The 27,076-nt window shown below is 38.5% G+C and overlaps 1 protein-coding gene across 1 annotated transcript in view; it reads left to right on the forward strand.

The window, feature by feature from the left end:
• MSH2 (mutS homolog 2) overlaps positions 1-27,076 on the forward strand; it is a 44,672-nt gene that overhangs the window by 14,475 nt on the left and 3,121 nt on the right. Inside the window, exons 7-14 of the mRNA XM_058836084.1 lie at positions 9,552-9,751; positions 14,716-14,825; positions 16,810-16,933; positions 18,003-18,153; positions 20,417-20,514; positions 21,568-21,813; positions 23,348-23,552; positions 23,937-24,184. Coding sequence (XP_058692067.1) covers positions 9,552-9,751; positions 14,716-14,825; positions 16,810-16,933; positions 18,003-18,153; positions 20,417-20,514; positions 21,568-21,813; positions 23,348-23,552; positions 23,937-24,184 — 1,382 coding nt within the window. The remainder of the gene's footprint in view (positions 1-9,551; positions 9,752-14,715; positions 14,826-16,809; positions 16,934-18,002; positions 18,154-20,416; positions 20,515-21,567; positions 21,814-23,347; positions 23,553-23,936; positions 24,185-27,076) is intronic.

Genomic DNA, 27,076 nt, shown 5'->3' on the forward strand with positions numbered 1-27,076 from the left:
GTCACTTGGATAGTGACTGTTGCTGTATGTAATACACCCAGGCTGAGGAATGGGAAATAAAAGACACCTGTTTCTGGTTTGAGCTGTGACTGGGGTGATTGTGTAGGTGTAGTTTGGATGAACAGGTGTATCAAAGTTTCTTTAGAATCTAGACAGGAGCAATACACCTTGTTTTAAATGTTCTGATGTTTTCAGGACCTGAGGTTTGTAGAGCCGGGGCTGGTGTGCCATGGGAATGTGGAGTAGTCCCCGCTGTGAGGTGAACCCTCACCAGAAGGTGGTGAGAGGGAGGTGTCTGTGTCCCTGCTGCAGGGCACAGGTGGCCTTGGGTCTTCCCTGGAGAGAAACAGTGGGAGCCCTGGCAGCTCTGCTCACCTCCTGCCTGCAGAAATGCTCCTGCAGACCCCCTCTGTACCCTGTGGGACACAGCTCACATCCTGCAGCTCTTGGGAAGGGGGGTGGTTCCATGAGGAGTGCTGCCAACCTGGCCTTGGAAATGAAGGAAAGATGATTCCTTTTCTTCTCTTTTCATTGCAGGGAGGTTGTGTGCCTGCCTCACAGTCCTGCACTTCCTCTAGTATTAGTTCTGGCTAGAGGAGGCCAAGCAGAGCTCTGCTGGTGTGGAGCTGTTTTATTTGCATGTTCTGCAGCATGATGCCATGCACTCCCTTCCCTCAGGAGCTAAAAACACTGCTGTTGCAGCAGTCTGCTTCAGCAGCCAAGTCTTAATTGCATCAAGCGGTACTTTGTTGACAAGAATTAAGACCAAATATTTTATTTTTCTGCTGAAGAATTGTTTTCTTCTTTACTTTGCTTGATCTGCTGAGGTTGGAAAGTTCATAAGCTCTTGTGCAAAAATAGTATCTTGGGAGGAAAAAACCCCAGTGGAATTTTGGCTACTTTTCCTGGTAATCCTGTTTTGTTTTTTATTCTGATCTTAGCTTACCTCATAGTCCATACAGACAGCTTTCAAATCTTTGCTTGATTTTTATGAAAAATAGTTACTTTGTGCCTGGTACCCCTGATAGAATCCCAGGGCTTTAATTTGCACTCTGACCTTTGACATAATATTCCAATAGTGTATTCATAAATTCATGTAAAAGGGTAAAGAATCCATTGCTTGCCTGATCCATATTAATATTACGTTACATAAATATAACTGATATAGAGGAGTGTGTTTATTTGGAAGACTGCATTTATTTGAATTACAAAATATATCTGTTAATGGACTGTCATGAAGTTAGAAATATCCATTATTGTTATCATGGTAGGATGGTTTAGGTTAGATGGTTTAATAATTGACTAATTAGGAAAGCTAGAAATGGCATCAGACTGATAGTTGAATATGCCTTTCTCTTATATTGCTTAATATTACAGGTTTAACAGCAGGGACCCTGATCTGTCCAGCTGCTTTAGTAGCACACTCCGTACCCAGAGCTCTGTGAAGTGTGTGCAGTTTGATTTCTGTGGTTCTCCTAGAGTCTAAAGCTGCTCTTCAAACCTTGGACTCCATATTACAAGGGATTATACTTCAACAGGGCTGTGAAAAATAGGATATTCATGGTCTCTTCAAGTTACATTTAAGATTAAAAGACAATAGCAGCGGGTTCCAAAGAGCTGCACTGTTATAATGGAGTGAAAGCCAGTTGTTAGTGCTAAATACATTCTGAGGGCTTCAGATATGTGCCTGCAGATCCCTTGGATTAGTTAATTTAAAACTGGAGGGAGAGAGTGTGGCAGGTAGAAGAGCGGTGGGTAGCAGCCCTATCTCACACTTGAGGTGGCAGTGCCGCTTTCTGCCAGCTTGGCAGCATTGGTGGCACTGAGGGCATAATTTCCTAACCAGTTTAGGCCAACATCAGGACATCTGGGCTTGCCCACAGCTGGCAGGGCTGCCCCAGGGTGAGGCAGCTCAAGGGAGCCAGAGGTGAAGAGCAAACACAGCCACAGCAAATGAAGATGTGTGCTTAAGGAGGGGGCTGCAACTGGGAGCATCACCCTCAGTGTCAGGCTGAGGTACCCACAGCTGCCTTTCCCAGGCTGCCAGGTTTTGTTCTTTCACTCTTGGTGGCTTGTCTGTGTGAAGAGCAGGACAGCTTTTCAACTGTACCACTGAGCCAGGGCATGTTTGGTCTCTCTTGACTTTTTTGTTTTGGCAGAGGGGAAGTTCTTAAACTCTCTTTGAGCCTAGAACTGTGAATGATTACAAAATCTTTTAAGAAGCTAGGAAGATCATCGGAGTCCAAGGAATGCTGTAATCTTACTGGCGTGACAGCATTGTCTTTGTAAGAACACAGACATTGCAGGTGAACTGTGAAATGCATCCCCCTGGGGTTTTGTTCCTGGTTTGCTGTTTCTGTTGATCTACTGTGTTATACAAGATCTTCTCATTTGTTAAAAGCCTGTAATTTCACATTTCTCACATAAAACAGTAATGCACTTCAAATTCTGAATTGAGGAAGAATATACACTGTTGTACTTTCTCACTGTTGTCTTCAAAGTTTTCTTTTATAAGTAGCTGTATTTTAGTTTAGCTTTTTGGGGGTGTTTAGGTTGTGGCAGTGGTTTCCAGGGAGGGAAGCTGTGAAGTAATTTGATAATACAGAAACATTCATAGCACGCTAACTGAGGAAACAAAACCAATTTTGTGCTCACGTAGCGAGAGGAAACAATGACAAGGCTGCAATGTTTGGGCAGGGGCAGGTGGGAAAGAGATCTTGAGCCATTTAGTGTGGAGGGAAATCCCTATGGAGGTGCAGGCTGCTCTTGTTCTGACAGACAGTAGAAAGAAGTCTTGACTTACCTCGGCACAAGCCTCTCACCTGAGTATCTTGGAATTGCCTAGGTTGTCTGCTTCTGGATTATGGGCTCTTGTGTGTCCATACCAATTTGGGAGAGCTGGAGAAGAGCTTGCTCAGGTGAACAGCTTATGATAATCAGACACAAGATTTTGGACCCTGAATGCTATTTATTGTATAGCCAAATTGGTACAATTTCATTAAAACAGCAGTAATATTTTGACCCCTTGCTTGGGATATTCTGTCTCATATGTAAGAAGTGCTGGAGAGGTATGTGTGCAGTTCATCCAGAAAGCAACATTCTGGTCAAATCAAAAAACCTGGATTCAAATGTAGCGTCTTCAGAGTATTGGGAGAACCAGTGCCTGTGAGGAGCCCTTCCAAGGCTATTCCTGTGGCTTGGGTAAATGTTGCCATCAGCTGGAGACTTGCTGCCAGAAACCAGAGCAACTTCTGTGCAAAGGCTCCAGCATGAGCTGAGTGGGGATTGAGATCAGTGATCCTGAGCCTATGATGTATGACTAAAATAAAATGGCTTTTGATGGTATTAGTCTCTCTAAAGCTGCCGGTTCTTTATTCCTAAGGGTTTGTGTTACATTTATTTCTAATTGTTTGCAAAGACCGCTCCAGTTTCATAAAAAAAAAGTCTTTTGTGCATAACTGAGCACTTCCAAAAGCATGTGTGGGTTGCCTACCTGCTTTGCATTGTTACTTCTTTGTTCTTGTCTGAGAAATTTTGGATGTTATTTTTATAAATATGTGCAACAGCTCTGATTGTCTAAGGCAAAATGACCTGGGATGGTCAGTGTGATTTTTATGCTGCTGTGTGCTGAATTACTGAAGTAATTCTCAGTATTAGGATTCAGATTTCTGATCTAGGCTCCCATGTGCCAATATGTGTCTGCCTTAATACTTCAAAGGCTGTAAAGCATACAGAACTTCTTTGGCATGAAAAGAGCTTTGTAAATTTAAGGTCTCTACTGCTTACCTGAGGCAGCGAACTGGATTATCAGCGAACTGATTTTTGGGAGAGAGATGATTGTCTAGGGAACGACCTGATCACCAGGAGAAGTTCATAAAGGGAACTTAGGTCAGTGCCTTGCTTATTACTGGTGGGAAAAAAAAAATAACACCTCAGTATTTATCAACTGCAGCAACTTGCTGTAGTCTGGGCTTCCTCCAGGGTGTTAAAATACTGTGTGCCTTGTGTGAAAAAGAAAACCCAATTAGAACAGCTAAGGTGGTGGGTATAATTTTACATGTCTAGGTTAACTACGTCCAGGGAGGATTTGCTTTGGCTACATTGGATTAAGAAGAGATCTGAGTTTGAAAGAAACCCGAGGGAAACAAAATAATGGTACATGAGTTGTTTTTCCACTTTCCTTTGTATAAAGAAAACATGAAATTAAACTGATACAGCTGTGCATATTCTGAAACTTGTGGTGAGATGAAAGTCTTAGTGTATTTTAAAGCAGTCCTTAATATGCTGCTTTTATAAGTGGTATTTCTTGATTAAAATTCTGCATAATCCAAGTAGAACACTTGGACTGGAAAGTTGGTCTTAATCTGCAGTCAAAGAAATCCTTTAGCAGGTAGAGAATACAAATGTGTGCTCTTCAGAAGACTCAGCTGTTAGACAGTCAGGGGAGTTACAGAGTTTAAAGTCTTAAAGTAAGTCAGCTTCTCCTGTAAGAGAGTGCATTCTTGATTTATTTCAGTGTTAACACTTTTTCCTTTGTGTTATGTGGAATTTTTAGTTAGTACAGTTTTTTTCTGAAAACATCTATGAGTAATTGGGATTTAAAGTCACTACCCTGAAGCAATAACTAAATATATATTACTCATTAAGTATGTAATAGTGATTATATATGGATCCCAGTTTCATGAAATGATAAAATAACCCCTCAGAGTCCTTCTTCGGAGAACAGGTGCTTGAGGGAAGTGTTTTCTTTCCTGCATGCCCAGAGAGGGTTTTGTGGGATGTTGGTGGAGGAGAGATTAAAATTTTAGGTGCTTTATAACGAATCTTATTGCATACTGCCTTTTTAGAAAGTTGTTTTGGTTTTGGGGTGGGTTTTTGTGGGGTTTTTTTGTTTATGTTTTTGTTTTGTGGGTTTTTTGTTTGTTTCTTTTTTCTTTTGTTGTTGTTTTTGTGCTGGCCGATCCTGTTTAGGCATTATAAAAACTTCATTCCTTCTAACTGTGGTATTTGATTTTAGTCTGTTAGTTTAGTTATTATTTCTGCATGCTGAATTCTTTCTTCATAAAATCTATATACAAATCTGGCATGGGTAATGTTTTCATGTTCACTTAAACTTTGATTACTTGTGTAAAGACCTAGAAGTATAATTAAACCCTCCTGAAAACATCTGTGTTGAGGCACCTTAAAATGGTGAAGAAAAATGCTGCATAGGTATAGCAAGGGAAGAAGCAATCTTTTCTCATGTCAAATGTGATACAAACATCAGTGGAATGGAAGCGGTGTGTTGAGGCTTGGGAAAGTGACATATATTAGATTGAAAACAGATTTTTGTTGTCTTTTTCTGTGTGTGCGGGTGGTACATTGCCCTTTTGTCAGTAGTTCAAGAGATGTATCATATTGACAGTAAAACTGGGCAAAAGATGGAATGTTTTGAGCTGGATTCCAGAATATCCAACAGAAACTTGGAGATGAGTGGGTTTTTTCCTCTCTCTGTCTCCCAAGGCACACTGAGGCTAGTGATGCTTGTTAATGCACAGAATTCAAAGCTGCTAAACAGCCATGGTTATGCATAGCAGGAATAAAAGGGGGTTAATGTTTACAAATTCAAGAAAAGTGCTAGTGTTGATTTTCAGTTGCATTAGCTGCAGTCTTGTTTGCTGTTTTTGAGGTTTTATTTGCAAATTTAAATAACTGTCTTGAAACAGAGATTTCCTTTATGTTCTAGTGTGGTTTCACTACTTATTGTTTCTGTTATCTTTACTGTGCTGTCTCAGATCTGTGGTGGAAAGTTTTGCCCTATTTTCCTTTCCTTTTGTCTGTATGGCAGAAACGAGTTATCTAGTGTTGTCAGCTGTTGTTTGGTTACACTTTCTTGGATTTTAAAAAATTGTTTATTTTTGTATTTTCTTTTTTTCTTATATTAAAAACAACTTGTCACTTGATTTCATTACTGCTTGTGAGCATTATTCATGGCTTATGGTTGCATTACCTTTCTGTTCAGCAGCCTTGTATGTATTCTTACCAACAGGAAATTGTTATGCAAAATGTGGCATGAACACAAACCTGTCAGATGTATTTTTGTGGCTGGCAAATGTAGGGGGGACGATAGAACAGTACCAGGAAGGTCATGAAATGTTAGTCTAATTATCATGGTTTTGGCAGAGGAAAATTGTTCATGCTGATTTGAGAACTCTTTGAACTTGTCATTGTGGACAAAAGCGGAGGGGAAAAAGATAAATTAGAGCTTTCAAAACGCCTTTGACAGGTCTTATCCAAGAGGCTGTTGAACAAGCTGAGGGAGTCGTGGGATGAAAGTGAAGGGTTTGTGCAAAAGGCACAAGCAGGAAAAAAATAAGTCTAGATCCTGGTAAAGATAAGCTGAAGACTATAGAAGCAGTGCTTGAGATGTTCTTGAATGACTTAGAGCAGCTGTGCAAAATTTATTAAGTTTTCAGAAGTGATTCTGTGCTTATATCCATATGCTGGGATTACTGCTTTTCTGAGGACCTCTTGGAAGAGAATCTAAGTTCTCTGACTTTAAACATAAGCCAAGAGAGGGCAAGATAGGATCTGATGTTGATGGTGAGCTTGAGTTTTGCACATTCTTGTATGTGTGAAATTGGTCATCAAAATAAGAAAAAAAAGTTGTTTTTATAGTTGAAATTTCAAAGTTGAAATCATGGAGTAGTCAGTAGTTTAAGGGTGTTGGATAAACCCAGAAAACTCTTGTTTCCTGCTGCAGGCAGGGATAGGATTTTTCTGGATTAAAATTCACTTTGGTAATGGATAAACATTCCAAACGTATCTTGATTTCTTCCTGGTGATTTTTTTAAGTGAAGGAAAATTCACAGGATAACAGGAAAATTCCTGCAATTTTCCTCATAATAAAACTTGAAGGTATTTGCAACTATTTCCTTCTTATGGGTTGATGGCGTAGTGGTATTTTGATAATGGAGAAATAATAAATAAGTTTACAAATCTTGCATAATGCCTGGGAAGTGAGAGGACTTAACATAAGGGTAGTATAACCTCTTGTGTGTTTGCCATGACTACAACTGCTAAAGGCCAAGGAAGGTAACAGTAGGAATACATGGGTATGCTAAATGGAGAAACTTATAGAAAATCCTGTTTAGTTTTTGCCAAAGGAATTGTTTCCAGATTACAGGACTAAAAATGACTGAGCTGCTTGGTTCCTGTGAGGAGGTTCATGTTGGCAAGTTGGTTCCTTCTCTGATCTCTTAGAGGGGAAGGAGGACATCTGGTTAGTGGGCTCATATTGAGGCTGTTAAGCAGTTGTTTCAGGTGTCTTTAGTTTGGTTCAGTTCTCATTGCTTTTTTTCCCTTAATATTTAAACAATATCTGGTCTTGAAAAGCTGTATTTGGTCACAGGTTGCCACTGGCGCTTCTGAGAGAAGTTGTGATGTGAGATTGTGATGTGAGTCCTAAGTGAGGTCTGCTTGGTAACTTGAAGGGATTTGTAACAAACATGGCAATGTATCTGCTGTGACAAGATCATGTAATTCTTGTTATTCCTCCAAACAATTTGACAGAAGTCTGAAAGCTAGAAATCGTGCTCAGAAACACCAACAAGGATCAGAATGGAAAATTGCTTGGCCTTTGTGATGTTTCTCATACAAGTCTTGTTCTGTGTTCTTGCAGTAGGTATCTTCAGTATATCCCTGTCTACTTCTGACAAGCTCTGTGTACATGCTGAAATTTCAATGTTTCTTTTGGAAGTAAAGCACCCTTATGTGTCAGTAATGTCAGTCTCTATGTATTAAAGCTGTAGTTGACTGGATGAACACAGAGGTAGGATCCTTCTCTTACCTTTTTCATTGCATTTTGTTATAATACAGAAGATTCATTGGAGCATGGGGGTAGAATACTTTTTGAAACAGAAAGACATTCCTTTGGAATTTTTTTTGTATACAGAAATGTGCCACTACCTGTCCAGGGCTCTCTACCTCTTGTGTTGCTTTAGCCAAAGCCTTTGTTTCCTGGCTGTCTTTGCTAATTACTTGAGGCAGTGGACTGTGTTAACCCCTGTGTACTGTTGCCAGTGTCTGGCACTCTGCAGAGCACTGCAGTGTGTAATGTGGAGATTACTGCTGTCAGAACGACAAAAAAATTGTCATTTCCAATGCAGTTTGCAAATGCAGATGTTACTGTAATTGAAACAAATGCATTTTTCTGCCAGTAAGCAAACCAGCAGGAATAATGTGGTGGTGAAAGCTGTTCTTTCTTTGCTTGCATGTCTCTAGATAAAATTAACTTCTCTGCTCAAGCAAAGATATTGATAGATATTATTAACCAGAAATCTGTACAGTATGTAATATGTTGAGGTCTCTGAAGGAGGCAGAGCTCTTCCTTGGTATTCTGAAAGTGTGATCAAAGAACACTTGACCTCCCTGGTGTTCCAAAATTAACAATATCCGACTTCTTTTTTTAACTGCAAATGCAAAATGTGTAGAGATGACAATATTAACTGATTCAAAAACCCCAAAGAAATGTATGAAAATTTGCTTGCATTCTAGTGGAGAAATACAGTTTAATGCTCCATCACTTCTTACTGAGGTGTATTTCACTATTAAAAACCCCCCATACCTAAAATTAAAAAAAAAAACCCAACAAAACAACCAGAAAAAACCCCCAGCAAAATACCAAACCAAAATGTCAGGGAGCAACAGCAAGGGAAGGCAAGCTGAGAGTCTGTGGTGACAAGGCTGGCAGACAATACCCTCTTTGATAAGAATGCAGTCCCACAATACCTGCAATGAGACAAACAGTAGTTTGGAGAAAGTTGGCGTGGATTTACAGAGGGAAAATTATGGCTGGCTAACCCAATACCCTTCTGCAATAAATAACTAGATGGCTGGATAAGGGAAGAGCAGGAAATGTTGCTTATTGTGACTTGAGCTGTCACTGTCTCTTGTTACATCTCACAAAGCGGGGACTGGATCAGTACAGTGTGGTGGACTGAAAACTCAGGCAGTTGCCAGGCTCAGGGGTATGAAGTGCCCATGGAGGTCAGTCACTGGGGCTGTGTTCCAGGGGTTGACACTGGGATCATCCTTGGGAATACCCAGAATGGGCCTGGACACCATCCTTGGCTTTAGCTGTGACCCTGCTTTGAGCAGAGGTTGGAGTAGTCAGTGCACAGAGGTGCCTGCCAACAGTAGGGTTTTTATTCCTACTTAATACCTCTTCTTCCATAGACTACTGGAAGACTTTTTTGATAGCAAATCTCAAAGTCAATTCTGAGTCAGCTTTGCCGACAGGATAGATGCTGGTATTTGCATTTGGAACAATTGCACTCCAGTGCTGTTCATTAGAAACCCTGACTGTTCAAAGTGACAGAGGCTTGACATAGGTGAAATCTCCTTGCTTTCACAGCTCATGTGTTGTCCTGTTTTCTTTTGGGTTTTTTTTCACCAGGGAAGCTGTCCAGTGGATACAGTCATAGAGAAAGTACAGATAGAAACTCTCAGGTAACTGGTGACATGAAAGAATTGCAGATCATGCTAATCATGGCTGTGATTTTCTTACGTAGGTTGAATTTGGTTGAAGCTTTTGTGATGGATCCAGAACTACGTCAGTGCCTTCAAGAAGATCTGTTACGTCGCTTTCCAGACCTCAACCGGCTGGCAAAGAAATTTCAGAGACAAGCAGCAAACTTACAAGACTGTTACCGAATGTACCAGGCTATCAATCAACTGCCTAATGTTGTAGAAGCACTAGAAAAACATGAAGGTAATGCTACCCCCATCTATTCTCAATGTTTTGTAGTATACTGATGATGCAAAGAAATAGAGCATAGATTTCTAAAGATTACTTTTTTTCCCTGTGTGCTTTTGTTGCCGGAATAAAGCTTAAGTACATTTGAATCTTAAATGAGCTGAAATTCTGAAATGCCAATCAGGTACATAAAAATATTCATAGACAAATCTTTGCAGGAGAATGTGTTCCAATTAGTGTATATCTGGGGTGCTTAAACTGTTGGGTGATGGTGTGGGAATCTTTGACATAGACTTGTCTCTAGGAATTCCTGACCAACTGTGTGAGTATTGTCATCTTACAAACAAGATACTATTCATACAATAGTGTTGTCATCCACTTTGGGTTGTAATTAAACACAAACCCCCCCCCCCCAGTTTAAGTGTTAGTGGTATAACTTAAGTGGCTTTTTGAAAAAATCATAATGCTCCTGTATTTGATGCAAGTAACATGGCAGGATTTCTTCCAGTCCTCATTAGTGGGAAGCACAATGCTGTGACAATCAAGTCTAGAAAGTACAAAAGCTGCTTTTTTTTTTTCTCTTTTCTGTGTGTTACCACAAAAATGCAGAATAAGATCAGCATAACAAGGGGCTGATTCAATTTAGCAATAGCAGTTCTAACCTACCAGAGAGCTCATTTTTGTAAAAGCCCATTAATTTGTTAGAAATTCCCTTTGTGTAAAGCAAGCACCAAAACCTTAAAAACAGATATTGTTTGAAATGGTATGGTTGCAAAAATATCTTTCCTCTATTTGAGTAGAACATAAAGCTACCCAGTATCTTACACTTTTCTGTATTATAGTTTTACAACTTCAAATAATGAAACTTCTACAATATTAATCTTACAATAAATCAATTTTTGCTTACTGGCTGTGTTATTTCCAAGAGCACTTCAGATCTGAAACTCTGAAGGAACTGACAGATATAACTTTTTCGTTTGTTTTTGTTCTTAAAGAGCCGTGCCACTTTTTTAGCTGCCTCAGTCATGTCCATTTGGCTTTTCCAAACAGACTCTTCTTGTTTTAGCCTTGACATGGAGCCTCTTGGATTCCCATCCTATACTGAGATGTTAGTTCAGAATGCTGGCTTCCTGTCTTTACTTCTTTTTATATTAGTTGCCATTTGGATCAACAGAGTTCCTCTGTCATAACGTTGGGGTGGGAAAGCAATTCCATTTTTAGAGTTTTGAGGAGCAAGCTGTGTAAGGCAAACTGCTAAGCTCACCATATGGAAAAGTTAATAGACTGCAAAAGGTTCTTCCTGTTCTGCACATGAATCAGTTGGACTTAGTAGGGCAATCACCAGCAGTATATTAAAGATAGTTTAAAATAGATGTCGCGTTATTTTTATTTTTCTTTGTACTTGTACCACCTGTTCAAAGTATATGAATGGTCTGGTAATTTTCAATGTACATGAGTAATTCAGACTGGATGTGGTAATTCTTCTGTTTCTGACTGTACAGAATGTTTTAACTCATCAGGGGATGGAAAATCAGAAAGATTTTTGACAATTCTGAGTATGTGCCAGTTTTAGAACTCCCTTGCCTATGAATGGCTATGGGGATTAGAGCAACTCTGGACATACAGAACAACCACAAAGTTATCAGCTGTGACTGCCTTTCCCTCAGCACGAAGCCTTGTTTTGCTGAAATACTTTTTTTTATGGATGGTAAAACCTGTGAAGGGGGGTGATGAGTGAAGATGACTTTTTTCTGGTTTAGCCATAAGAAGTCTGCATAAGATGGGAAAGGACTCTGAGTCATCAAATCATTTTGCTCTAGCTGGCAAAAGGGAGCAGTTGTTCATTACTCAGATTGCTGGGGCATGAAATTTGGGTCCTTACAAGATTTCTGTTTTCAAGAAGCTGCTCAAGCATCTTCCTTTCTATCTCAAACAAACAGTCTTTAAGTCTGTAAATATGCAGGATACAGGAGTTGTGTGCTGGGTTTCAGTTGTATTTTTACCATAGTGTATACAGTGACTTTTTGTTTCAGCCCTGTTCTTTCCCAGACTGTTGCACTGGTGCGTTACAGCAATGTTGTTATCAAACTTGGCTGTTTCCCATCCTTTGTCATATCCAACTGATTATTCGCTTACTCATGGTGGAAACACATTTATCTATCAATGTGTCGTCTTACTCAGTGTTACATTTTACTTCATTTCTATTAGCCCAGTTTTCAAGGTGTTGATCTATTTCTGATTTATGTAATTCCAATATAATCTAGTAATATCTTCCATACTGTGTATTTTAGTGACATTTATAAGCAGTCTACTTTTGAGCATTAAATTGAATTCACACATCTTAATAAGATAAATACTTCTGTGAGCCCTGAAGGAACTGATGTCCTTTCAGCTTGCTCATCTTTTGGAAGTGAGTGATGTCCTCTTCGTCTGCACTCTGGTCATGGCATAAACCATAGATCTTGCACCTTGGCACCTCCTGTGACACCAAGCTGAATGCTTTTAGAACAGCCCAAATTAGGTCTGCAGAGTCCCCTTTGTCTCAGGCATTCGGTATTTCAGACAGATGTTACACTATATGGATATTATCTGCCTGTAGTAAACCTATACTATATTTTATACCAATTTCCATTGTTCTTTTCCTTTTATCCCACTTTCCATTGCACTATCAAAATGACTGGTGCACTTAGTCATCGGGATTTGTGTATTTTCCTGGATAGAGTAGTGTCATTTTGCTGCCAAATGAACTGTGTGTTTCAAGTCTGAAGATTAGTGTTTTATTTTAATTGTCAGACAACATTTTAAAACCATATTAATAGTCAAGTCTTTAACTTGTGTAATAAACACTTGTCTGTGCTTCAGTAAGTAAATTATGGTTTAAATTAAAAACTGCACCTGGGCCCAGATAGGCTTTGTGATCAATATGCATTTCTGCTTTTGATGGTGCATAGCTCTGTTAGTCTTTTTCTCAGTGGTTAGTTTCCATCCTAATAATGTTGAGTAGGTGCAAAAGAGGATTTTTTTTTTTGCTATGCATCTTTCCTAGGAGTTTATGAATACAGGTGCAAGACATGTTGGAGTTTGATTTAGAATTTTTCAGTGGTGTTTCTTGCTCATTTTCTCATAACTCCAGGTGTTTTAAGAAAAGCATATGCATATAACTTTTGTAAATCCTTATTATTCGCTGACTCCACTCTTTTACTTCCTTCAAGTTCTGGATACAGAGTTAAAAGTTTGATTAAAAGTGCAAATATATTTTGCAGTGTGTCAGTTTGACCTGTATGTAAATACATTTGTATTTTATTTACTTGATAAATCAATAGATTTTAACTTTTGGATGTGACATCTTCCTCCGGTGTCTGAGATGTACCCTTCAAGCTTAAATAATGGAATGGCATCATGGTACTTCCCAACTTACTCCTTTCAAAAAAAGAAATTAAAATTGCTACTTTAAGTCCAAGCACAATCATTTTTCATTGATTCAAGAATACTGAGGGTCATTTCATTGTGTATTCTGTTAGCTGGAGCACTGGGAACTGCTCAGCCCATTTGGAAGAATAGACATGAAACTTTTTCTTCTCTTCAGTCTCTTCCTTCTTCATTGACTGCTTTTATTTTACAGGTTGGTTTAGATGTGTCTTCTTACAGGAGGGAAAAGACACAAGATACTAAAAGAGCAGGCAAGAAATTTGGAATTGAAAGCAATCTTTTTTTCATATCTCTTGGTTTTGAAAATTTTTAGTCAGCAGAAGACTCCATTTTTGCAAGTTCAGTAGTTTCTCAAAATATGTAATTTTTTCTCTATTAATAGATATTAGTGAGTTTAGAGCTTTCACTTTAAAGGCTTTGGGGGATTGGGGAAGCAAAAAGGCACAGTAGAAAAAGAAATCAAACCAAACATTTTCTTTCTACCTCAACTGAGAGAGGAGAGATTCACTTGGGTAATTGTGTCCTCACTGTGTAACTTCTATAAATTTCTGTGGCAATTTTTCTTAGGAAAGGCTAGGACTATTTTCTTAGTCTGGTAAGAAACGGAGAGGTTCTGGAATAGCCAGAGCTTAATTCTGTGTTTCTCTGTTCATGTGTAAAGCCTTGCCTGTAAACATTAGAGGCGAGCAACATAATTCTGTACATAATTCAGTGAGCATAAGGTCATAGTATTGCATTCATTTTGAGGCATTTTTTGTAAATCATATAGTCAATAATGCTAATCTTTCTGTAATTAAATCATAACTTGAAGTTGCTGCAAAGATGAAAACATGCATTTACTGACAGAATATTTTCACAGCTGGCTGCTGGATATAGGTGCTTATTTGTAGCTTATGTGTACCTGAAGAAAATACTTCTTTCACAAATTTGGCAATGTGAACTGCTATTGGTGTTCAATGCTTTTGGTGTTCCATTGACTTCCAGCCAATATATGTTCTATGCAGTTTGACTTGCTGCTACAGAGTATCTCTGTTAATTTTGATGCCTTCCTATCTAGTGGAAAGAAGTGACTGAAAAGATCTGGTCTTTTTTTGTGGAAAACAAAAGCAGACAGCATACACTTCAGTTGCTATGTCCATATTTTAATTACCAAATATTCCTGGTATTAGGTAATGTTTTATTTAGAAGAATTAAAAACTGTGAGTGTGGATGATAAGACCTACATTTTTTGCAGAAGGAATGTCAACTTCCTATGTGCTTCAGACAGCAGGTTTGCTTTTTTACCGTAGTTTGTACTTTTACTCATAGTAGAAGAGAATTAATGCCCCCAGTTATGAACAAAGATGACAGAACAGGTACAAGCTTAGTCAGAATGTAGATGGGATAATGCCAATTTTAGAAAAAGGTACGTGTGTTTCAGTGAAACAGTCATAGCCTATCTTTGTAAAAATTAACCAGCTAAGCAGTTGTGTTGTTTATCTTGGATTAGTGAATTCTGGTAAATCTGTGGGGGTTTGTGAATGACAATTTTTCTTGTTTGTTCCTAACAGGAGCTCACCAGATGTTGTTGTTGGCTGTATTTATAACACCTCTTACTGATACCTGCTCTGACTTCTCAAAGTTTCTGGAGATGATAGAAACAACATTGGACTTGGAAAAGGTATGAAATGTTGTGTGGGCAGGGTTTACTCAGCAATTAAAGTTTCTTACTGAGCTTTGCAATCTGCTCTATATGCACTAAATTTAATTGATCATCTATATTAAATAACTAATGGTAATTTAGCTGTTATTAGTGTTTCAGGGTACTCAACAGCATGTTCACCCACTATCTGAAATTATGTAGCCAATGAAAAGATGCTTTGGGTGCAATGATGCTGTGGACCTGAAACTTTTTTAAAGATCTCATCAGTATTAAAAGTGGAGAAGTAATTTTGTCATTTCTCTACTTCATTGTATTTTTAAAGTTACAGTGGTATGTCTCAAATTGAGATTGTAGGCATGTTATGTTTATTACTTGGGGAGTCTTTTAGGATTTTCTTTCTTTTTTTTTGATTAACCAGAGATTAGGCTTATCCTGAGTGAAGGTCTCATCTAACTGTAGAAATAAGAGAACTACCTAAACATGTGCCAGACATGGTAGTAAGGGCCATTTGTTGAACTTGTGAAAAATGCAATGGCTTTAAAATTCTGAACATGCGTGCTTTTCTCCGAAGGCAGGAGCGCTGTGTTGTCTTCCTTTGTATTGTGTTGTGCATCCATCAACTGCATTTTACTGTTTATGGAAAGACTTGTTTGATTGACATGTTGCTGTAATTTGTGATATATGGTAATGAAGAAATTTATAGCTTTATACCAGTTACAGACCATCTGTTGATGCAGTTTGTATGCCCTGGGACTATGTTTTCTTTAAAACTAACAGCTGTTTAAGCCTTCACCCTTCATAGTCCAGCTCTTCAATTTTTTTTTCAGGTTCTACTTTAAAAATGTTTTGTTGTCCTTCTAAACAGAATAACAAGTCAGTTATTTTTAGTCAAATCCCATAGAATATGGCATGTTTGGTTTGGTTTTTCTCCCCTCCTCCTTGAAGGTACTGGAAAATGCCTATAGATAAGCCAGCACTGGTTTTACCAGAAGAAGAAATCTTGTCCCTATGAATATTAGAATTTGAACTTTGACTTGAAATTCCTCTTGGATTCTGAGTGAGTTCAAATAAAATACGCAGTTCTATTCTGAGTGCAATTGAAGGATAGGTTGTCATAGCAACTAAATTATGTCAATAATCCATTCTAATATAAAAAGAAACATCTAAGTTCAAAAAGCGTGGGATATGGTTATTCATTTACCTAGCTGTAATAAAAGTTGAGAAACTGTCACTTCCATTCCTATTTATCACAGAATCATAAGGGGCCTTTGAAAAACCATCTACTCCAACCTCCTCCTCAAGTCAGGGCAACTTCAAAGTTTGGTGGTGCTTTTGGTACATAGTCACCTGGCAGTGGAAGCACAGGGAAGAGGGAGAAAAAAAGATGAAATACAACATGCTTCATCCTTGCCTCTGAGAATGTTAAGCTTAGAAGGAACTGTATCTGCTTTTCAACTCAAGAGCTGGGTTGAAATGGGTAGGATTTTTGGTGATACGATGTGGATTTCTTTCTAAATCTCTAGAGTCTTTTTTGGGGAAGAAATTACTTCAGTTTCCAAAGGCTTCTTATTTTGAAACACTCCATGCTTTTACACTCTGTCTTGATTAGCTGCCTAAGTCCAGGGTAGCAGACAGATTATGTACATGACAATTTCATTCCCTCTGACTTCCTTTTTTGCCCTGCCTACTGCTAGGTTGTTTGCAAATAAATGTGCAGACAACTCCATTTCAGCAGAAAGGAGTCTGTTAAATTGGTATATTTTGCTTGTATGAAGTATATTATCTGAGAAAACAAGTATTTGAGATATATTTGTTTTGCAGTTGAACCAGACCCCAACTATCACAAACAACAGAGCATGACAGCATAATATATATACATATATATATATATAAAATTGAGTGAATTAAGTAAATTCATTTCACTGTGTATGATCAGGGAGATGATTTTTTTTTTTCTAATTGCCTATGTTCATAAAAATTTTTTCTTGTTATTTTTCTCTAGGTGGAAAATCATGAATTTCTTGTCAAGGCTTCTTTTGATCCTAATTTAACAGAATTAAGAGAGAAGATGAATGAGCTGGAAGAAAAAATGCAGTCCTTACTAAAGACTGCAGCAAAAGAACTAGGTGGGGTTTGGAACTGCCTTTGCTTCGTGTCTCCTTTGTAAAATATTTTGCAGTCAGGTGATGAAAACTGGTAAAAAGGAGGTTTTTTTTAATATTTTTTACATTTAATTTTTATAATAATACAAAAGATGTTTGTGTTATTACATTATTGAGTTGGGGTGACTTTGGTTGTCACAGTACAAGCTGTTGAAAACAGGGATTTTTGGTTTATAATTTAACCTTTTTTTTTTTTTTAAACAGCATTCCAAAATATTTCAGAAATTCACATATATATTGCAGAATCCATTTTGTAGAACCATAGCTCATCAAACTCGTGGCTAAGTCTACTTCTGTTCTACATGCTTTGAGGACCTGCACTGAGACTTTTTTCTTCCCCCTCAGTGCATTATCCTGAGTGTCCATTCAGTTTTCTTTTGATGTTCCTTGCAAAAAGTAATTCAAAAATTAGCAATTTGAGACATTTAAAACAAACGAGACATTTAAAGAGTTGATTATCCTATGCAGAAAATTCCATGTGCAGCTGATGAATCGGGCTTTGAAAGAGATCTTTAAGAAAAAGCCACCAAATTTTAATGTAAATATGGCAAATTGGCAATGCTGTACTTATTTTGGGTTATACCTTCAAGAGGTCACTTTTTTTTTTGTCTTGATTATTTTTTTTAGTGTAAAGATGTTACGTGGATGGGAAGGAAAGCCAAGATTGTGTAGGGATGGAATGAGAAATCTTGTAGCAGAACTATGTGTTAGTTGAAGGATCACAAGAGTGCAGGTGCTGTGCTAACAGCAACAATGAAGTGTTCTTGCATTTTTCACCTTGCTGGAGAATTCACAGCAATACAATAATTGTGAGCCTGACTTGAATATGCAGTTTGAGAGCATTTTAAATTAAGAGCAGAGAATGAATCCATATATTTGTGTTTGGTCTGGGTGTTTCTCATACGTGTACGGAACCAAAGCAAGTCTACTCAATTAGGTCATGTAAGAGAGGCTAAATCTTGGGAGCTGAGGGTTAGTGAGCAGAATTTGTGATAATACAGCTGGTTTCTTTTTCTTTCTTTTTATCTGAAAGGTTTGGAAGCTGGCAAAAGTATCAAACTTGAGACAAATTCACAGTTTGGACATCATTTTAGAGTAACTTGTAAGGAGGAAAAAGCTCTCCGTAACAATTCGAAATATGGGATCATTGATACACAGAAGAATGGTGTGAAATTTACTAACAGGTATGAGATTATATTGGTCAGTTTATAAGCCTGTTCTGAAAGTAATAGAATTATTCCTTTATAATTATGCTGATAAACTGGATTCCCTACAAATTGTCACCTTTTTAATTGGCTCACAGATTGAAATATTGAGCAGGACTGGCATAGAGTTTATGTTAAAAGCTGCATTCCCCATTTATATTGCCAACTGTTACCTATTTGACCCTTTGACTTGGGCTAATTTCTCTGTTTTAGCTGTAGCAAGTATCATAATTGCTTTTACTGTGAGTGTTTATACAGACATAAGCTGCAGTAGGGAAAAAGCTCTTTATGTTTATCACCAAAAGCGACATGCAGAATTTTGTTGGTGATTACACTTTTCCCCCGCCTTTGTTCCAAATCCTCTCTATTTTCTGTTAGCCCTGTGTATTGAACCTCAGTTCTGTGGCTCTTTTGATTGAGCTGTTAAAAAATTCAAATCTTCAGGTTAATTGCATTGAGGCTGTTTCAGTGTGTACTTGTCTGGACAGCAGTTTTGGCACAAATCAGCTGAAAAGTCTATATTTTTTTGTTGAATTTTAGCTCTCTTAGAGCATTTTAGCAGGAGCAAGGGCTGCATCAGTCATCAGATGTTTCTCTGTTTTTACACTGAGTAAATGAAGTAGAAAGTTGCATGAGCAGAATTGGGTAATAACTTAGGTTGAAGGTTACTTCTCATCCCTCACTTGAAGCAGATGCACTTTGGAAATTAGATTTATCTCAAGCTTAGGTGGGGTAGCCCAAGGCTTTTCCCAAGTGTCCATACTCTTAAGTATCTTTCAGAGCCTCTTGGTGCACAAGTTCCAGTGCTAAGTTACTATTTATGAAGACTTTTCTAATCAGATCTAATGAGAATTTTCTTTGCAAAAACTTGGGATCTCCGGATCTCTTTCTTTTGCTCTGCACCTCCAAGGAGAGTTTGTTGCCTCCAGGCTGACCTCAGATTCTCTCAGCCTGGGCAGGCATCTCTCTCAGCCTTGTCCTTGTGTGCTGTGTGCTCCAGCTCTGTGCCTTTGTGGTGACCATCTGCTCCAGGTTCAGTGTTGGGAAGACAGAACCCAAAACCAGAGATGTTGTCTCAGGAGTGCTGAATAGAGGGGCAGAATGATTTCCTTCAACATGCTGGGTCCACTCTAGTGCAGCCAGCATGGGCTTGGCCTTCTCTGCCGCAGGGGCACACTTCTAGCTTGCGTTCAGCTTCTTGTTCACTGGGTGTGATGGTGTAGTGACTGCTTTCTGTTAATCTCTCACTTTCATAGTTATAAGTCCTTATCTTTGAAAAGGAGGGCAAACATATTGGTTCACACAAGCCAATATGTTGGTGTATTTCGCACCAATTTACTTAATTGAACAAAGTGTAAACCTTAATTGCATTTTGTTTTAACATATACTCAGGGGATATTTTTTAAAAACATCCCTGAAATGTAAAACAGCTTTTTCTGGTTCTAAATATGTTGTGAATCTAAATGTATGATGAAGTTAGGTTTTTCTGTAACTGAGAAGATGTACTTAGAACCTGTACCGTGTCATCTGTTACTTTCCCTTAGTGAAGCAGCCCATGCATCACTAATAAAAAAGACTTCTCTGTGCTTCGTTAAGTTATAGTTGCTTCTGTAGGTGGTACTAGAAGCACAAGACTGACTTCTGCCTATAGTGTGGGCACACTACTTGGGTGTGTTTCTTATTCAGTCTTGCAGACTTGTCCTTTGTTTAGGAGACAAGCTTGAGAAGAATAAAAACTTGTTTAAACTCTTTATTTCAGCTTACCTTAGTTTGAAGACCAGAACCTGTTCATAGTGACAGTAATTAACTTGGGTTTTTACTAAATGAAGGAAGTCAATGCCTTCAGATCTGATAAGCCTGTTGTAGGACTCTGGGCTAATTACACAGTTGCTTAGCAGCAAAATGTAGCAAAATAGCCAGAAATTTGCTTAAAATTCAGTTTTAAGAGCTAGTTCTTACTACATAGCAGCTCTATAACAAACATGGAGGTTTTTAAGAGTCATGTGTTGATGCTAGAATTTTTGGTTTGGCCCTTATGCGTGATCTTAAACTTGGAATTAATCTTGAGGCTGTCTTGGTGTGGATGAATTGTAGGTCAGGTGTTTTCTTGTCTTTGTGCTGAACCTTGCTGGTAAAACAGGTGGGGACACTTGGTGTTGACTCAGATGGGGAGGCCAAAAGTTTGGCCTTGTTGGTGAAGGCAGAACATCACAGCTTCTAAATACTCTTGTTTTGTTCGCAGCAAACTGAGCGCCATCAATGATGAATATATAAGGAACAGGGAAGAGTATGAAGAGGCTCAGGATGCAATTGTTAAGGAGATCATTAACATTGCTTCAGGTGAATATGCCACTGCTGATGTGTGTCACGGTCTGGAGTGCTGGGCGGACTTGCTGTTTCTTTGAGGGTCTTTTACAGAGACAATCTGTAATATTGTCCTAAGAATTAGTGTAGAAAAGTGAATTGTGGCTTTCAGACAGCTGTTGAAAGTCTGAAAAATGAATTGTCTTCTGTCACGAGACCCTTTCCTGGTATTGCTGCAGATGTGCAGTGATGAGGTGTGTGCAAATGCTAATCCCACAATAGGAACAAAAATAAGACAATAAAGGCCACATCTATCCTCCACCTACCTCCCTGACTCTAGGCATCTTCACCCAAACAGCAGAAGAGGTAAAGGACAACAGACAACCAAAGGAGTGGGACCTGAGGTCTAAGAACATTGGTATGCAATATAAGATCAAGTTAGTCATTGCTTTTATATGGCAATAGAAATTCTTGGTTTTCTAAGTTATTTCCATATATTTTGCTCCAAGAATACCTACTTCCAGGGCATTCTTTACTATCCTTCACCAAAAGCAGAAGAGACACTGGGGAATCCGGGCCATAGACTCCAGTCCCTCATCCCTTTCACTGAAGAAAACCAAACACCAAAAGTCAAAAGGCTGGTACTGGGGATGCTGAGCCATCTAGAATGGTGTCACAGGCACTGTATCTGACAGACCTCTCCCTCCCAGCATTCACACAAACATAGATGGCAGCTGTGTCTGGACTGTCTGTGCTGTGTCTCTGGTGTCTTTGCTTGCATGAGCATCTGAATGCAGTGTGTTATTCAGGAAGGAAACTTACTGGATTTCCAGATGAGGGAAGACATTCAACATGAAGATATTCAATAACCTCCTCTTTTTCTTGGTCTCAAGAAGTCTCCTTGGTATTCAAGGCATGGCAGCTTTAGGATTGCATCCTCGACTCTCCCAGGAGGTGCCTTTCACCTTGAAGGAAATTGTTACTGTAGATGAATTAACTTGATGGACTCAGTATAGGCTTCAAGGTACCTTCTCAGCAAGAGCAGAATGGCTAATGACATTGAATTTGTATCTCCTCAATGCAAACCAGGTTATGCAGAGCCCATCCAGACGATGAATGATGTGATAGCTCAGCTGGATGCCATTGTCAGCTTTGCCCACGTGTCGAACGCAGCCCCGGTGCCCTACGTCCGGCCCGTCATTCTGGAGAAGGGACAGGGCAGGATTGTGCTGAAAGGTGCCAGGCATCCCTGCATCGAAGTGCAGGACGAGGTGGCCTTCATCCCCAATGACATTACATTTGAGAAGGGCAAGCAGATGTTCCACATTATTACTGGTAAATATTTCTGTTCTCATTTTTGTTTGTTATTTATAAATGCCTCGAGTATTTCCAATAATGATGTATTTTTAAAAAGGAAAACCAACAACAAGCAAAACAGATCAGCAACCTAATAAAATTCTGTCCAAACAATTACATCAAGCTACTGAGCAGCTACCGAGTTACAGATTTCTCTGCGTGGGAAATAAGATTTAGCTCTGGAAAAGAAGGGAAGGTCTTTCTAAACTATTATTTATTGCTATTATTGGTTATATTTTTTTTAAAAGTGTCCACAATGTTCATGTGAAATGTTACCTTCGACTATGGATATTCTACATGTTTCTGTACATACAGGCATATTTCTCATCATCCAAACTTAACAGTAGTGGACTTGGTTATTGTGGTTTTAGTTGTAGTGCACTGTTTGGAGAAGGTGATCACTAATTTCAAATAATCAAATAATTTTCAAAATAATCAGAGTCATTTGTGAAGAAAAGAGAGGCTGCTAGGACAGTAGAAGAAAATAAATTAGTCCTTCCTTAAAATAAGGCCTCAGTGAATGTAACTCCACAGGCCAGGCAACCTCAGGAGCTGGAAAGCTTGGCTCTTCTAAAGTGATCTGGAAAATTCTACTAGGCATCACTTGTACTGTAGCCACATTTTTGTAGGCAAGATTTTAAGCAGCCTCTTTGTTAGTGTTTTCTTTGTGAAGTATTGAAGTTGATTTTAAATGCAAAACATGTTTCAATGACTGTACCATTTTTTACCCTTTTCTCTGGTGTAATTAAGATAATTTTACTACACACGAAAACATTTTTAGTGTTTATAGATTTAATTGAATCTTAATTTCCATCCAGATGTCCTTGACATACGTTCTGAGTAGCAAAGATCTGAAATTAGGGAATGATTAATGAGCACTTCTAACATAAAAAGAAAAACTGAAAATCTGAATAAATGCATGGTAACATACTTCTTTTTCTGGTTAGCAGAAGGATAAGATTGGTTTTCATGATCAGTTTTCTGGATAATACTTTTTATTCCATTTGTACTTCAGTTACAATTAACTGCTTAATATCTGGGTTTGCTGATTCTGAGTCACACATTAGCTTGTACCCGGTCTGTTACTAAACTGTTACATTTTTGCAGAGAAATTTTAATAGTTGTTTGAGGTGAAACCAAATTATTACAGTTCTTAAGCAGAAATAAATACTGATGATTTTTAATTTAAAGCTTATTAGTTTTAGGTATGAACACGTGTTTTAGATGACTGCTTATACTTTTGAAAAGTTACAAAACTTACAAAGGCCCCTGATGTTCTCTAATCACCTTTCCTTTGAAAAAGGAGCATTCAGTGAGACAAACAAGCAAGCCTTGTTAGCCCTGGAACCACTTGTTGCACCCGTTAGACAAGTTTGCTGCTCTTTTCTGGCAAGAGAGTGATAAGTTTAAACCCTCTTTGTTTTAATTTAGAGCCTGTTCTCCTTTAAAAGAACTGTTGAATTGTAAAAGGATGATGTTTTTTAAAGTAATTTTTGGAAAATTTCTTCTTTAGGCCCTAACATGGGGGGAAAATCCACATACATCCGACAGACAGGGGTGATTGTTCTTATGGCCCAAATTGGGTGTTTTGTGCCGTGTGAGTCTGCAGAAATAACCATTGTGGATTGTATCCTGGCTCGGGTGGGAGCAGGAGACAGCCAGCTGAAAGGAGTGTCTACTTTCATGGCTGAAATGCTGGAGACTGCTTCAATCCTCAGGCAAGTCTTGTGCTTTTGTTTGATTGTGTTGGTTGGGGTTGATGGGAAAGGAGGTGCTCTGAGAGAGATGCATTTAAGATTTTTCTTTTGTGGGGAGCCTTAGTGGAGAATCTCAAGTTCTTTTTAGCTGGTACATAAGTTCTTGAAGTAGCCTTCTGTTTATTCCAGTGGTCAATACAGAGTTGCTACCAGGGGGCCAAAGTCTAAATGGGATAAAGAGCCTAATTTAGAATTATCTGTGCGATGCTGTGTCTGCACTATATTTGTAAATAAGGAGGGTCTTTTGCCTCTTCCATGCTCTGCATCCATGGCGTAACTTGTGATACTCCAGTATCCAGAGTTCATGCTGCTATCAAACAATTAACAAATGTTCTTGCGTTTTAGGACAGCAACTGAAAACTCCCTGATAATCATTGATGAGCTGGGAAGAGGAACTTCTACCTATGATGGCTTTGGCTTAGCATGGGCTATCTCAGAATACATTGCCAGCAAAATCTGTGGGTTTGCCATGTTTGCTACACACTTCCATGAGCTCACAGCTCTTGCTGACCAAGTGCCAACAGTAAATAACCTCCATGTCACTGCTCTGACCAGCGATGACACACTGACGATGCTTTATCGTGTCAAGGAAGGTAAGGCCGTGTCTCAACTTCATTTTGCCCTGAGAGAGAAAAGAAAAACCTTAATGGAAGGAAATCCCTGCCCAGAATTTGTGTCATACTCCAGGCTTGGTGTTTATTATATATATATACTGTTCTCTCTCCATAGTGTGTGTGACAGGAGCTCTGTACATGTGTGAGCACAGTGGGTCATGATACTGATGATTGTTTCTTAAGCTTTCTAGGTTATTTCTGCCACTCAAGTTGATGCTTTTGAGTTGCTCCCTTTTTCTTTTTTAAAAACAGAGAGAAGGGTTCCAGAAGGTTATTTTCTGTTTTCCTAAAACAGACATTTTAATCTGCTGATAGAAGAGATTTTTATTTCTTAAATTGTTCTTTTAAAAGAAATGAATGCACCTTTTATGCGCTGACAGTTTTTAATGTCTATTTCATTGTAATAAGACTTAGTCTTATGTTGCCCAATTTATACAGTAATTTGATGAAGGAAAAATCATTTGGGTTATTTTTTGCAAATGGCATCGTAATGAAACAACAAGTAGCCTGTTTTGTTAGTATAAGATCAGTTAGATGTATTTAATTAAAGTCTTTTAGTAGATCCAGTTATTCCTTTCAGTATTAAATAATTTTTAATTAGGCATAAATTTCATCTATTCCTCCTCCTTCTCTATATCCCTCATCATTTGTTTTTGCTCCCTTCAGCAAGAGCCTGAATTTATTGCTAAATAAAGCAGAGCTGTAACTGTGGCTTGCAAGGTGTGCCCATTTATGGCATTCTAGTTTAGTTGTGAACTCTACAGAGATTTTGAATTGTTCTCAGTAGAGCATTTCAGTCTGGTTGGCAACCTCTGGGCTGAGATTTTGATTTAAAATGTGGGCAGAATACTCCTTCTTACTCTGTGTACCTCTTAATTTTTCTCTTCTGAGTTCCACAGCAGAGGAATGAGTTAGATAACACTCAAATGGGTAGAACAGGGTTACTGTAGATCTCCTGAATCTGATAACCTTGCTGGTTTTACTCCTATGACATCACTAATTGACTATTTCTTACTCATTTCTTCTGGTTTTAAATCCATGAAATCACTTCATTTCTTGCCCTTAGATTACATGTATGACCACTTCTAATTTTGTGTTGCCCTCTGCTATAATCTTGCAGTATGGGTACTTTCCCATAAAGCTTGGGAGACTGCTCTGAGCAAGGGGAATCACAGGAGCAGGTGTACTGCTCTCCTCTGGCTTTGCAGAGAGTCTGCTCAACGCTGGGTGGATTAGCTCTGTCTGCCACAGCCCTGTACCTTTAAACTCTTTGTCCTTGTCTTTTGGGATCTTTATTCCTTAGAAATGGGTTCTGTGGGTGCACTTTCCCAGGGAATGCCCAGTTTTTGCTTGAGTATTACTCTGAATTGTGGTGGCCCTGGTTCCCAGCCGGTCCCAGTGGAGAGGTGGTGTCTGTGGTTCTTTCCTAGTTTGCTGTTTCCTATCTTCTCCAGCACATGTTGAGCTCACTCTGCAAAGTGAAGCTTCATAGACCTCTGAATGCATTGCTCAAATTGGTGCTTAGAAGGTGATTTAGTGTAGCATTGGACCTGAAGAGAAATAGTCATAAACTGCTGGAAGTGTACATGGAAACCAAGGGGTTTGGTGCAGCAAGAAACGGTGATGTACAGGATCTGCAAACAAGCCATCTTTAGGTGCTTTGTTTTGAGCAAGTTGGTTGAGGAGGGAATCAATATACACTATATTAAAACCTCCTACCTTCTACATCCTTTGGAACAGCAGTTTGTACAATAAAACCCCCTAAAATTCCCCAGACAGTTGGGTGAATTCTCTTTCTTCAACCCGCTTCTTTTGTTTTTAAAATCTGTATTAATTCAGCCATTCTGGCCGTGATAAAAACTGTAGAAGCCCAGTTTCATATTTTCCTTCAATTTATTTTGCCATTTTTAGTCATACACATCTTTTCCTTGTACATGCAATGTCTTTTTGTTCCATCCATTTTCTTGGAAGCGTTATTGAGCATGGAGACACAATATTTTTTATGTATTTACTTAAACCTCTGTCAGAGGAAATACAACACCATGAAATCTTCATCTTTAAATATCTGGTCTCCAGTCAGATATCCATCTTTCACCTAAATTTTTTAGTGTTTAGTCACAACCTTTAGTGTTGTGCTCTTTCTCTTTTGGAATTATATTGGAGTTATATTGCTCCATCAAGGATGTGTGTATAGGCAGCTCACATACAGCTGTGTTTTGAAACAAGTAACAGGTTTGATGTCATTTGAAATGTATAAATAAATGTGAAAAGCATGACATGGAGCTTTTATACAGTGTTTTCAACCATCACTTTGTGGTTCAAAAGTGACAAAGTCACCAGAAGAGAAGACACATGAAGTGCTGCTCTCCAGACCTCTGCTCAGGATTCTCTGAGCTGAGAACTGAGTTAGCTCTGGGTCTGGGGAGGTGTGTCTTTTTAATACAAAATCAAGAAGACTAATTTCTGCTTAAATGTGTTAATTTCCTTTAAGAAATCAGAGAGATTGCAGGGTTAATTAAACAGAAAAAGTCTAAATGATGAGTCTTCCTTCACCTATTCTTTGGTTACCCAGTATTTAATAGATGATTAGTTAAAAAAAACAAACTGTCATTTTGCAAGTGTAATTAATTTATTCTTAACTCCTTGCTGGAGACCAGAATTAAAAGGATGTAGTAATATCTGTAGGAAGACAAATGGAATTATGATAATGTAAACAAATAAGGGTTGATAGATTTTATCAGAGGGCTTTTGATACTGAAGTGAAAATTGTTTTATATAACTGTGTATAATTGTCATATTTCAAGCAATTATGAGGACTTTTCTCAAACACGTCATAAACACTGTATTAATTGAAGTAAGTGTGAAGTTACA

The sequence above is a fragment of the Poecile atricapillus genome, chromosome 3 (genome assembly GCF_030490865.1).
Source record: "Poecile atricapillus isolate bPoeAtr1 chromosome 3, bPoeAtr1.hap1, whole genome shotgun sequence".
Taxonomy (NCBI): domain Eukaryota; kingdom Metazoa; phylum Chordata; class Aves; order Passeriformes; family Paridae; genus Poecile; species Poecile atricapillus.